At 48.4% G+C, this 13,590-nt stretch overlaps 1 protein-coding gene across 1 annotated transcript in view; it reads right to left on the bottom strand.

Moving 5' to 3' along the window:
• LOC123772757 (uncharacterized) overlaps positions 1-13,590 on the bottom strand; it is a gene marked incomplete in the record, with an annotated part of 455,577 nt that overhangs the window by 228,591 nt on the left and 213,396 nt on the right. The window contains 1 exon segment of the mRNA XM_069303388.1: positions 4,538-4,603. Within this exon segment, the coding sequence (XP_069159489.1) occupies positions 4,538-4,603 (66 nt within the window).

The following is a 13,590-nucleotide window of genomic DNA, read 5'->3' as shown; positions in this document are numbered from 1 at the left end:
AATTGACGTTCTAACAAATTATATATTTAGTGACTGAAGTATCATAATAACCCTTTATCTTCATTTGCTATTTATAAACTCAAGCAATACATGTTTAGTTTGCCTAACAAAATATTTACATGTCCCCCACCGAAAATTAATGTCATCGATATTTACCACTAATACCAACGCACGTATTACAAAACGGTAAAGTTTTATTTGTAGAGCTAGGAACTGTACGTGTAATATGTAGGACTCAAGAGAATCTGATCAAATCTGAAGCCTCCAGTAGAGGTTTTATAAGGTAAAAATGCGACTCCAGATAAGCGAAGGAAAAGATGGCCTCGCTGTGATGCGTCAGCAGAGCAAACACGACTTATATCCCCATTATATGTCATGGGAGTAGCACGTGTAGCCAGTACAGCATTCTCTGAAGTGTAGAGCCTTCCTGTACAACAGTGTCAAGATAAATATATACCTCAGAGGCGTAGATAACATGAAGGACAGGCTGTAACCTTGCCAGAGCTGCAGCGCACGACCTACCTACTCCGAGTCTTCTTCACCACTGACGATCGCTCACTGTTTTGTTCTGGCTCCGGGCTCTCTACACATGCCATTGACCACCACATAATTATCTTTTGATTCATAGATTTAATTATTAAACCATATTTAGAACAAATTAGGCATGACCTGGGTTACATGTCCGCTTTGTGACCGTTGTGAAGGGTTATATATCTATAACTACGGTGTTTTTTATCACAACAACACAGGGTTTTTATGTTAAGTCGATCTACAACAACGTGGAAGTATCAGGTGTTGCCAGGGGCAAGAGCTTTCTATAAATAATATGTTACAAATATTCGATTTTTTGTCAATATTTTTATATTTTTTTTGGCCCCTAATTCTTGTATTATTATGATCACAACCAGAGGGCTCGTAGCTAGGAAGCCAATAGTGGTTGTGGGGGATAAGTATTCCTTTTTATGCGATACTTATGCAACCTATCCTCCTACAACCTGTCCTACAACCAGTTCTTCTACAACCTGTCCTCCTGCAACTTGTCCTCCTACAACCTGTCCTACTACAACCTGTCCTCCTACAACCTGTCCTCCTACAACCTGTCCTCCTACAACCTGTCCTCCTACAACCTGTCCTCCTACAACCAGTTCTTCTACAACCTGTCCTCCTGCAACCTGTTCTCCTACAACTTGTCCTCCTACAACCTGTCCTCCAACAACCTGTCCTCCTACAACCTGTCCTCCTACAACCTGTCCTCCTACAACCAGTTCTTCTACAACCTGTCCTCCTGCAACCTGTTCTCCTACAACTTGTTCTCCTACAACCTGTCCTCCTACAACCTGTCCTCCTACAACCTGTCCTCCTACAACCTGTCCTCCTACAACCTGTCCTCCTACAACCTGTCCTCCTACATAGAACGTCGCTTTTTGCACGTATGCGTTACATAAAGCCAAACATTTTCGTATTAGAAAATGGAAGCGGCTGGCGAAAGTGACGTACTGTCCCGTTTTCTGTTGTGGCTCCTTTGGTAGGTTAGGATGAGGGCACTTTAGTACGTTAGTTTCTTGACGTTCGTAAACCTTAGGAGGACGGGCTGACCTTTGACCCCTAAGGGGGCTCTGCTTTTGTTTTGGACCCCCCTGATATCTAAGCCATAGAGCTCTAAGCAGCTCTATGTCTATAAGGGCCCTTCCTGCTCTATGGAGAGCCTGATCCAAGGGGCCCTCCTGCTCTATGGAGACCCTGGCCCAAGGGGCCCTTCCTGCTCTATGGAGACCTTGATCCAAGGGGCCCTCCTGCTCAATGGAGACCTTGATCCAAGGGGCCCTCCTGCTCTATGGAGACCCTGATCCAAGGGGCCCTCCTGCTCTATGGAGAGCCTGATCCAAGGGTCCCTTCCTGCTCTATGGAGACCCTGATCCAAGGGGCCCTTCTTGCTCTATGGAGACCCTGATCCAAGGGGCCCTTCCTGCTCTATGGAGAGCCTGACCCAAGGGGCCCTTCCTGCTCTATGGAGACCCTGACCCAAGGGGCCCTTCCTGCTCTATGGAGACCCTGACCCAAGGGCCCTTCCTGCTCTATGGAGACCCTGACCCAAGGGGCCCTTCCTGCTCTATGGAGACCCTGACCCAAGGGCCCTTCCTGCTCTATGGAGACCCTGACCCAAGGGGCCCTTCCTGCTCTATGGAGACCCTGATCCAAGGGGCCCTTCCTGCTCTATGGAGACCCTGACCCAAGGGGCCCTTCCTGCTCTATGGAGACCCTGATCCAAGGGGCCCTTCCTGCTCTATGGAGAGCCTAACCCAAGGGGCCCTTCCTGCTCTATGGAGAGCCTAACCCAAGGGGCCCTCCTGCTCTACAGAGCCCCACTTCAGGACCCCAACACAGCTCTAAGTCACACTTTTCAACCTGCAATTCGATACTGGCCGAACACGACCAATTATGTTCATATTGAGGCGATTTTCACACTGCAGTTGACGGTGATGTCGCCTCTACGGCCCGGGAGTGGAAATTTGTCCGGAGGTCGTGCTCATTGTGAGGGGGGGAGCCGCGCCCCCTTCTGGGGACTTTAGGGGGGAGGGGGGGAAGTGATGGGGGAAGTGATGGGGGGAAGTGATAGGGGGATGGGAGAGGTTATGGGGAGACAGAGAAGGGAAAATGAATTAGTCAACACCGTCCACACACACCAACACCGTCCCGTCACGGAGAGAGTGACGTAAGGGAGGGGGGGGGGTAAGGATGAAGAGGGGTGAAGTAAGAATGGTAGGAGATAAGGGAGAAGGGGTAATAGATGCACGAAGGTCTGATGATCTTGCATTTCACGCCACTCTTTCAGTAGCAGACTATTGGCCTTTCAAAATGGAAATGAAAAAAATATTGTTTTCTAAGGAAAGGTGTACATGTAAGGAGGCCTTGGGCACATCACCACTCACCCTTATGTGATGACAAAAGTGATCATTAGTGAGATATAATGATCATAATTGATCATAAGTAAGTAATTATCAAAGAAGGCCCCAAGCCAGGGAGATTACTTAACACTATCAGTGTCACTTGATATTCAAAGATGTTAATGTCACCAAGGGTGTCAATATCACCAAGGATGTCAGTACGACAACAGAAGTCCGCATGGAGAGCGTTTCAAAGGTATATGATTCACCAAACATTGCGCTGAGGCACTTCAGGAAAGCAAGGCATATGGTCGTCCTGAGAACTGGGACAATCCACAAGGAAGTGGACGACAGTGAGAGAGACAATGCAGTTTGTATAGTGAGGAGTAGGGCGGCGTTACATTACATGTCACTGAATAATGTGTGTATGGCCAATATGTAACCTAGCAAGAGCCGTTTCCCATTGTCTTTTGCGGTGTTAGGTGGAGAGCCAAGGGGACAAGTTACCTTCAAGTGTGCACAGTTTGTTACAATAACCTCTGAACAACGACCCTGCCAGCTGCTTTTGGAATGAGGAATGAATTCCTGGGAAGAAGTGTGAATAAGAAACGTCTTTTTAGAGAGTAGATAAGTGTGGCGAGCCTCCTTAGTGGCAGTGTCCGCACGTTCGTGTAAGGTAACACCAATACGGCTCAGAACCCACCGAAACTCTGCTGTCTCTTTATCCGTTTGAGATAACAAACAGCCAATGTCGAATTTCCACAACTACAGGATGCATGGGATTAAATAACTCCAGAGCCATGAGGGCACTGTAGGAGTCGACCACAATGACAGAGGAATGTTGACTTCACAAAAGCAGTTGACGAAGTGCATAAAAGTTTGCATTAAGATCTGCCGTGAAGACGCTAGTCTCTGGGGGCAGGCAACACATATAGGTGTGGTCAGGAAACACAACAGAGTAGCCCACACCGTCAGCAGACTTAGACCCGTCGGTGAAGACGGAGACGAAGCGGAAGTGTGAAGAAAAGTGAGCAAGGAAAAGGCGTTTCAGAACTGTAGGAGGAGTAAAAGACTTTACCGTGTGGGTCATCAAGGTCTTGCAGAACTTTCCAAGGGGAACCCCTCCATGGAGGCAAAGATGGAACGACACGAGGAGAGATATTGCTAACATGATCTGAGAGAGAATCTTGCAATCTTGCAAGCGAAACAACCTTACTAAAAGGGAAGGTGGTGAAAGGGAACAGGGTCCACAGGAGGGGCGCCGGTGATCCTGTAGAGACAGGACGCCGGTGTCAATATAGAGGCTCAGGGAGGGGGTCGACGGCCAGGCACCACAGCTGAGGCGTCGTAACCCAGTGTGGTGCAGAGCGTCAAGACGCCAGAGGTGAGGGAGAGGCGGCCGAGGAGGAGGAGGAGGAGGCGGGACAGCCATAATCAAGTTTAGACACCAGGAGAGAGGAGTGTAGACAGAGGAGTACGAGGAATAGGACGGAGAGCAGCTTTAAACAAGTCGTGGTGAACAAGGGAGAGAGAGCGCTTGAGGGAGAGAACAGGGGACGAGAATGGAAAGAGGAGAAGAAGAGAAGGAAAACGTAGATCAGAAGATAGAGGTTAGGGAGGACTGATGAAGACGGGCGATGGGGCTGACTCACCTGACAGAAGACCTTCCTGGCCAGGTCTGCCGAGAAGCTGGCGATGAAGATCCTACAGTCCCGCTCCTGAGGGAGAGACACGCACTGTTACCCACCGGCATCTGTTGTTGTTTTGGGGGGGGGGGAGACCAGATGGGGTGGACGGAAGCGCCACGGCCTGGCTTCATGCAGGTCAGCGTTCCATCCTCGACCGTCTACAAGTGGTTGGGCACCATTCCTTTCCCCCCGTCCCATCCCAAATCCTTATCCTAACCCCTTCCAAGTGCTATATATATTCGTAACGGCCATTATGAATATATAGCGTCGTCCCTTCCCTTTCCGGGGCGACGACGATCGTGGGAGCGGACGCACACCTGCGCACCCGTGAAGGATTAATCACGCTGCCTAATAGCGAACTTAATATCGCTTATCAGTTGAAACTATTGTGCCTCGCGACCAATAAACACACAGATGAGCAGATGATTGGGAAGCCCCAGGAGTCCCCCAGGGTGACCAGCACCGGCCCCGCCTCTCCTCGAGCACAACTAGGTGGGTACAATAAATAGACACTGCACTAGACTACACAATAAACGAGATAAACACGATACACTTTGCAGCCTTTGAAGATATTGAAATTACCAGAGATGAGGTTAGGAGGTATCTGCTCGACCTAGACGTGACTAAGGCTGTTGGACCTGATGGAATCTCACCATGGATGATAAAAAAGGGGGGAAGAAGCACTTTCCATGCCACTCTCCATGGTGTATAATAAGTCCCTGGAAATAGGAGACCTACCTGAGGGTTGGAAGACAGCTAACGTAGTCCCTATATACAATAAAGGGTGATAGACAAGAGGCCCTAAACTACAGGCCGGTGTCCTTAGGGTGTAGGCGTCATGGCGACTGCTGGAGCTGCACGCTGCGTCTCTCCTACAAACATTCACGATACCTAGGAGGATGTTGTGAAAAATCTGTTGCATACCACACATTTAGATCATGAACGTCACCCGGTCTTAGAAGATGATCCTGATGGAGATTTCCTGTACATCAGAACTGAGATGTGAATGAACTGTGACAGTAAACATCGCAGCAAGGCAAACAGAGTAGAGGCGAAGCGCCGCCATCATTCAGAGGACACCAGAGACCATGCCGGCCGGCACCACGCGGCCGCAGTATCAACATCCACCGCTCAACCATGGTAGGACCAGTAATTCTGATTTGCAAACTTTCGTCATTGCCTTTGATGGCGAAGATGGGAGTGTTTTCAGAAACAGCCGGGCACAAAGTATCTTATAATGTCATTCCCAAGATATTCGGGATCAACGTGCACGATATCAGACCTAATAAACAAAGGAATTTAATCGCAGTGGACCACAAACACAGCGAGGATCTAGAGCTTTCAGCCACAAAGTCAAGTGCTACAAACCAATTGGAGACCGATTAGCAAAATATGTAATCCGACATGTTGTAGACATCAGTGCAGATGACATCATGGTACAACTTCAGACAGATGGCATTCCAATCTTCGGGGTCAAAAAATTTATGCGAAGAACAAACGGAGAACTGAGTAATACAGGCACCACCCTGCTTACCTTTCTAGACTACATTCTCCCTGATAGATTTGGTTAAACGGCTTCCTCCATAAACTAGAGGTGTATGTACCACGTCCCACTCGGTGTTATAAATGTAAAGGTTTTAACCATACCTCGAAAGGCTGCACCAAAGACATTAAATGTGGAAAATGCATAGTGTGTTCCCACTACACACAAGACTGTGCATCAGATACTCTCACCTGCTCAAAGTGTGGTGACAATGTAATGTCTCACTCTGTCAAACACCTCAGAAGCTTGCAAATGTTCTTGCTGAATGTCTTAAAGTTACCCACTCAGCACCTTTCCTTCATGCCCAAGAACTCTTCCTCAGACAAGAAATTGACCGTGCCATACTGCTGCCCATGTTCGGCGTCGACAGCATGTACACCTTAAGGGAGCTACAATTAGCCTTAACACGCCTACCTATTGGCAAGGCACCTGGAGAGGATGGAATTCCATATGAACTCATCAAATATCTTCCATCGACTGCACACAGCACTCTTCTAAACTATTACAACCTATACTGGACTCACGGAAATATTCCCTCACAATGGCAGACCAGTATTAATCTTCCTTTCCTTAAACCAGGAAAAGAACCATCACAACCTGCGTCATACAGACCTGTCTCCCTACTATCATGCCTCAGTAAAGTCATGGAAAGGCTAGTACATACTCGCCTCCAATAGTACCTTGAGTATAATATTATACCGTCACTCCAAGCTGGATTTCGACTGCAATGCTCCACACTTGATCAAATACTCTGCTCTTGAACATGAAATACGCACCTCTCTCAGAAGCAGTAAATTTTGAATTGTCCTCTAAATAGACCTTAAAGGAGCTTTTGATAACATTCCTCATACTTGCCTCCTCGCAAAGCTTGCACGTTTAGGTGTACAGGGAAGATTACTCCTATGGTTACAGTCCTATCTTACGAACTTGACTTCTATAGTCTATATACAAGGCGAGTTTTCAGATAGCATTCCAATACAAACGGGTGTCCCGCAAGGCTCCATACTAAGCCTAACCCTTTTTGCTGCATTCTTAGCAGATTTGCCTAACACCCATCCTGTTCACCTCTCGGCATGTGCTGACGACTTAACATTGTATTATTCAGACAACGCCTTACCTAATACAGTCTCAACAATGCAAACAGCACTTGACCACCTCATAGATTGGACACAACAATGGGGCCTTCAAGTTAGTACTACAAAAACCTGTTATCAGAATTTTACTAAAGAAAAAGACTTGTTCACCTACCCACCCTCACAATACACAACACTCCCATCCAACACGTACGAGAACATAAATATCTTGGCATGCACTTAGACTCTTCCTTACTTACCTGGAAAGCTCACATTCAACACCTTAAACAGACGACACAACCCCGACTCGCCTTACTTAATGCCCTCACTGGCACCACCTGGGGAGCACACCATAAAATCCTGCTCCGTTTCTATACAACCAACATTCGCAGCCAACTAGACTATTGTTACCAGGCATTTGCGTCGACTTCGCCTACTAACCTACAGGGCCTTGTTGTCAAACAAAACCGTTCCACTCCTATCCTCGGACTTTACGGGGAAACGGGCCTCACAAGCTTAGCCACCAGACGAGACATAATGTGTGCCAACTATCTGTCAATCTGTACCACTGCTCACCAGACACACCCATACAGATAAAAAATTAACCCAACAGTTAACCCACATAACCCCCGCTTCCAACCAATCATTCGCAATCTTACCTCACACGGGTTACAAATAACCTCAATATAGACCTCTCTCTACTCCAAAACTCGGAAACCCAACTTACTGTTCCCCCTATTCCACCTTGGCTTTATACAACTCCTAATACAGCAATACAACTCGAAGACAACATTCCAAAGTCTGCACCAAACTCAGCCATAGCCTCAATCTTTGTCTCAACAATGAAAAATTGCAACCCAAACACCACAGCGATTTATACAGATGGATCTCGCATCATCATGAACAACGTACCCTCGGTCACTAGCGCTGTATGGATACCGGAATACCATCTCAAGCAGGGATGGCGGTTACCAAACCAACTATCTATTTTCACAGCTGAATTATATGCCTTATATCAAGCTCTCCAAATAATCACAACATTACCAGTTGCAATATATACAATCTGTAGTGACTCCAAGAGTGCGATTCAAGCAATTACGTACTCTTCAACAACGTGCAAGGAGTTTGTTTACCCATGTCTTCAACTTCTTCATGAATATCGATTGAATGGTTATGACACCTATATCCAATGGGTCCCAGCACATCGAGGTATTCTCCATAATGAACTTGTAGAGCAACTAGCCACGGCAATGCACAACACACCTCACATTACCCATCATCCAATTCCTCATGTTGCACGTAAAGGAGCCTTCAAAAATACCATCACCCAAGATTTTGCGACGAAATGGAAAACGTCATGCTCACCTTTGTACTATGGGTCCATTAATTAAAAAGAAATGGGAAACTTGGAAACATGTCAGATATAAAAGCAGAGAAATTGATATAGTGATGACCAGATTAAGCCTGGGACACACCAAACTGGCAGCACACAGCTCTAAGTACAGAACAGACATTAACGAACTCTGCATCCACTGTTAGGTGCCTTGAGACAATCGAACACTATCTCCTTCACTGCTTCCGACATCATAGTGCCAGAGTAAATTTCAAACTGGGGGAGTTACGTGGTGACCACCGGCCAGGTCGGACGTTGCTGAGGTCTCTCCACTCCTGGCTAGTTTGGGTGATTGCTGGTTTGCCCTGCTGGTGGTGGTTTGCCACTGATAGGGTGACGTTTGGCTTAGCCATGGGGACTTCTCCCCCCCCCCCCCCCCCAGTGAAGAGAACATTGTCGGCATGTCTGGCATTTACGGTGTCGGTGGATCATCCATTGGTTGGTGTCGCCCTGGTGGACGTGCTACATGTGCAGCTGTCGGACCTAGTGGGCGTCCAGCTGCTTCAGGGCAACCGTGCTGTGGTCAAGTTCCACCTCCAGGCTGCCTTTCAGGCGTTTCTTGAGCGGTGTGAGGGGGGGTGTGTTTAACCCTCACCCTGATACTGCTGGTTCTGTTAAGGTGGTGAATCTTAGTGTTACCTTGACGTCTGTAGCAGTGCATGGTGCCCCCTTCGAATTTCAGGACGATTTTTTAACATCCTGTTTTGAACGATTTGGGACTGTGTTAAGTATTTGTTGGAACAAGGTCCTTACCGGGCATTGTGCTGGTATGCTTGACAGCTCCCGCACCCTGACGATGTCGCTGAAGTGTAGTGTACCGTCGTCGATGTCCGTGTTGGGTTACACGCTCCGCTGCCTGTATCAGGGGCAACCGCACACCTGTTATAGGTGTGGTCACGAGGGTCATCTGGCTGCAGCATGAGACGTGGGAGTGACTGGTAGGGTGCATGTTTTTCGCGCGAAGAATTTTCCGCCCCCTGTTGCGTTCGGACGGTTCTGACGACGGAGTGGGTACTGTGCCTGAGGCGCCTGATTGATTGTCTGCTGCTTCGCCTGTTGAGGCGGGTTCTATGGCCTGTGCACCATGTCTGGTAACTGCTGTGGCCCCTGGTGTTGTTGAGCCGGTTTGTGTGGGTGTCGGGCCATCGCCTGCGCTGCATGTAGTACGGGAGGTCCCAGTGGAGGTCCATGTCCTGTCCCCACCTGTGGATGTGGTACCTGCTCCCGGGGACGCGGGTTCTGCTGTTTTGGAGGGGGTGCTTCGGCAGGAGGAGGTGCCTGCCGTGCCTGTGTGTGTTTTGGCGACTGTAGTTCTGCTACTTCCACCCCTATACAGAAGCGTGCGTGTCGGTGTTATGAGGTTGTTTCCCTGGATGATGTGGACAGTGCGGGCGATGTGGCCTATGTGGACTCTTCGGATGGTGCTGGTGTGGCCTGTGTGGATGTGAAGATGGTGGTCATGCCTGCGGAGGGGCCTGGTGGGCGTGATGTGGTGTGGTGTGGCCTGTGTGGATGTGAAGATGGTGGTCATGCCTGCGGAGGGGCTTGGTGGGCGTGGTGTGGTGTGGTGTGGCCTGTGTGGATGTGAAGATGGTGGTCATGCCTGCGGAGGGGCCTGGTGGGCGTGGTGTGGCCTGTGTGGATGTGAAGATGGTGGTCATGCCTGCGGAGGGGCCTGGTGGGCGTGGTGTGGTGTGGTGTGGCCTGTGTGGATGTGAAGATGGTGGTCATGCCTGCGGAGGGGCGTGGTGTGGTGTGGTGTGGCCTGTGTGGATGTGAAGATGGTGGTCATGCCTGCGGAGGAGCCTGGTGGGCGTGGTGTGGTGTGGTGTGGCCTGTGTGGATGTGAAGATGGTGGTCATGCCTGCGGAGGGGCCTGGTGGGCGTGGTGTGGTGTGGTGTGGCCTGTGTGGATGTGAAGATGGTGGCCGTGCCTGCGAAGGAGCCTGGTGGGCGTGGTGTGGTGCGGCCTGTTTCGAAGCGTACGCAGCGGGCCTGGAGTGTGTCTCCCCTTCGTGGTGTGCCTTGGGAGATGTGGGGGAGTATGGTGCTCTGGCGTCCCCTGCCGTGGATGATGGTGCTGTGAGGGCTCAGAGTTGCTACCTGTTCCCTCTCCCTTGCGTCTCTTGCTGTTGGATGCCCTACTATCAAGAAGAAGTGTCCTTAACTTGACTACCATGCAAAGTGATGGAGACGATCGTGAGATAAAGCCTGGTAACACATCACACCACCAACAAGGGTTCAGGGAAGGCAAGTCGTGTCTCACAATAGAATTCTATGACCAAGCAACAGCAATTAAGCAAGAAAGAGAAGGATGGACAGTCTGAATTTTCTTGGACTGTCAGAAAGCTTTTGACAAAGTCTCACATAAGAGAACATAAGAATGAAGGTATCTGCAGAAGGCCTATTGAACCATACGAGGCAGCTCCTTTTTATAACCACCCAAACTCATTCATATATATGTCGAACCTACGCTTGAAACAATCAAGGGACCCTACTTCTATTATGTTATGCGGTAATTGGTTCCACAAATCAACAACCCTGTTACCGAACCAGTATTTACCCAGGTCTTTCCTAACTCTAAACTTATTCAATTTATACCCATTGTTTCAAGTTCTGTCGAAACAAGACTGTTGCGTAAGCTGGAGAAACAGGCTGGAGTAACTGTTAAGGTGCTCCAGTGGATAAGGGAGTACCTAAACAACAGGAAGCAGAGAGTTACTGTGAGGGATGAGACCTCACAATGACGTGATGTTACCAGTGGAGTCCCACAGGGCTCTGTACCCGGAACTATCTTGTTTCTGATGTGTGTGAATGATCTTCCAGAGGGTATAGACTCATTCCTCTCAATATTTGCTGATGATGCGAAGGATAAAGACAGAGGAGGACAGCAAGAGCCTACAAGATGACGTAGACAGATTGAGAGAATGGTCCAAATAATGGCTACTAGAGTTTAACTCAAACAAGTGCAAAGTGATAAAGATAGGTGTATTTAGCAGGAGGCCAAACACTAGGTACCAGCTGGGAGATGAAATCCTTCAGGAGTCAGAGAGAGAGAAAGATCTGGGGGTTGATATCACGCCAGATCTGTCCCCTGAAGCCCACATCAAAAGGAACATATATGCAAGGCTGGCAAACATAATAACTACCTTCTGAAACTTGTGCAAGGGGTCATTCAGAATCTTGTATACCTCATATGTCAGACCAATACTGTAATATGCAGCTCCAGCCTGGATTCCATATCTCGTCAAACACAAATCGAAGTTAGAAAAGGTTCAGAGGTTCAACCAGGCTAGTCCTTGAGCTGAGAGGTATGAGCTACGAGGAAAGTTTACTGGCACTAACCCCAAAGACACTGGAAGACAAAAGATTTAGAGGAGACATGATCATTATCTACAAAAGTCTCAGAGGAATTGACAGGGTAGATAAAGATAAACTGTTTAAGAAAGATGGTACGCGAACAAGGGGACACAGGTGGAAACTGAGTACCCAAATGAGCCACAGGGACGTTAGAAAGATTTTTTTCAGTGTCAGAGTAGTTAACAGATTGAATGCATTAGGCAGTGATGTGGTGGAGGCTGACTCCATACACAGTTTACAATGCAGATATGACAGAGCCCAGTAGGCTCAGGAACCTGTACACCAGTTGATTGACAGTTGAGAGGCGGGACCAAAGAGCCATAGCGCAACCCCCGCAAGCACAACTAGGTGAGTACAATACATAATACACACAACACAGGACACAATACACAATACATACTCCACAATATACCCTACAATACACACATAAACATCATATTTTATATTTGAATATATTTATATATACAAAAGATCTAACATTCTGGTAACTACATAATTAGTATGTAACATTCCTACACACTACCCTAACCTAACCTAACCTAACCTAACCTAACCTAACCTAACCTAACCTAACCTAACCTACCCTAACCTAAGCCAATAGTTTAGGGTGTTTAGGGTAAGGGTGTTGAAGAGAGCCAGGTGGCGGAGGTGGCGCGCCAGCTGCCTCTCCTCCTACACCAATATTGTGGTATTCAGGCCCCAGAATGGAGTCAAAATTGCGTTTATTCTTAAAGAAATCCAACAGCCTTCTGCCGGGAGATTTTCCTTATGGAGTCTGGAGTTACTGTGTTCAACCACCAGGCATCCATACTGTGTTCAGCCACCAGGCATCCATACAGTGTTCAGCCACCAGGCATCCATACTGTGTTCAACCACCAGGCATCCATACTGTGTTCAGCCACCAGGCATCCATACTGTGTTCAGCCACCAGGCATCCATACTGTGTTCAGCCACCAGGCATCCATACTGTGTTCAACCACCAGGCATCCATACTGTGTTCAACCACCAGGCATCCATACTGTGTTCAGCCACCAGGCATCCATACTGTGTTCAGCCACCAGGCATCCATACTGTGTTCAACCACCAGGCATCCATACTGTGTTCAGCCACCAGGCATCCATACTGTGTTCAACCACCAAGCATCCATACAGTGTTCAGCCACCAGGCATCCATACTGTGTTCAGCCACCAGGCATCCATACTGTGTTCAATCACCAGGCATCCATACTGTGTTCAGCCACCAGGCATCCATACTGTGTTCAGCCACCAGGCATCCATACTGTGTTCAGCCACCAGGCATCCATACTGTGTTCAGTCACCAGGCATCCATACAGTGTTCATCCACCAGGCATCCATACAGTGTTCATCCACCAGGCATCCATACTGTGTTCAGTCACCAGGCATCCATACTGTGTTCATCCACCAGGCATCCATACAGTGTTCAGTCACCAGGCATCCATACTGTGTTCAGTCACCAGGCATCCATACTGTGTTCAACCACCAGGCATCCATACAGTGTTCAGCCACCAGGCATCCATACAGTGTTCAACCACCAGGCATCCATACAGTGTTCAACCACCAGGCATCCATACTGTGTTCAACCACCAGGCATCCATACAGTGTTCAGCCACCAGGCATCCATACAGTGT

Source organism: Procambarus clarkii, chromosome 50, assembly GCF_040958095.1.
Source record: "Procambarus clarkii isolate CNS0578487 chromosome 50, FALCON_Pclarkii_2.0, whole genome shotgun sequence".
Classification (NCBI taxonomy): domain Eukaryota; kingdom Metazoa; phylum Arthropoda; class Malacostraca; order Decapoda; family Cambaridae; genus Procambarus; species Procambarus clarkii.
Note: the sequence above shows the minus strand (reverse complement) of the source record. Positions and strands in the feature narration are given on the sequence as shown.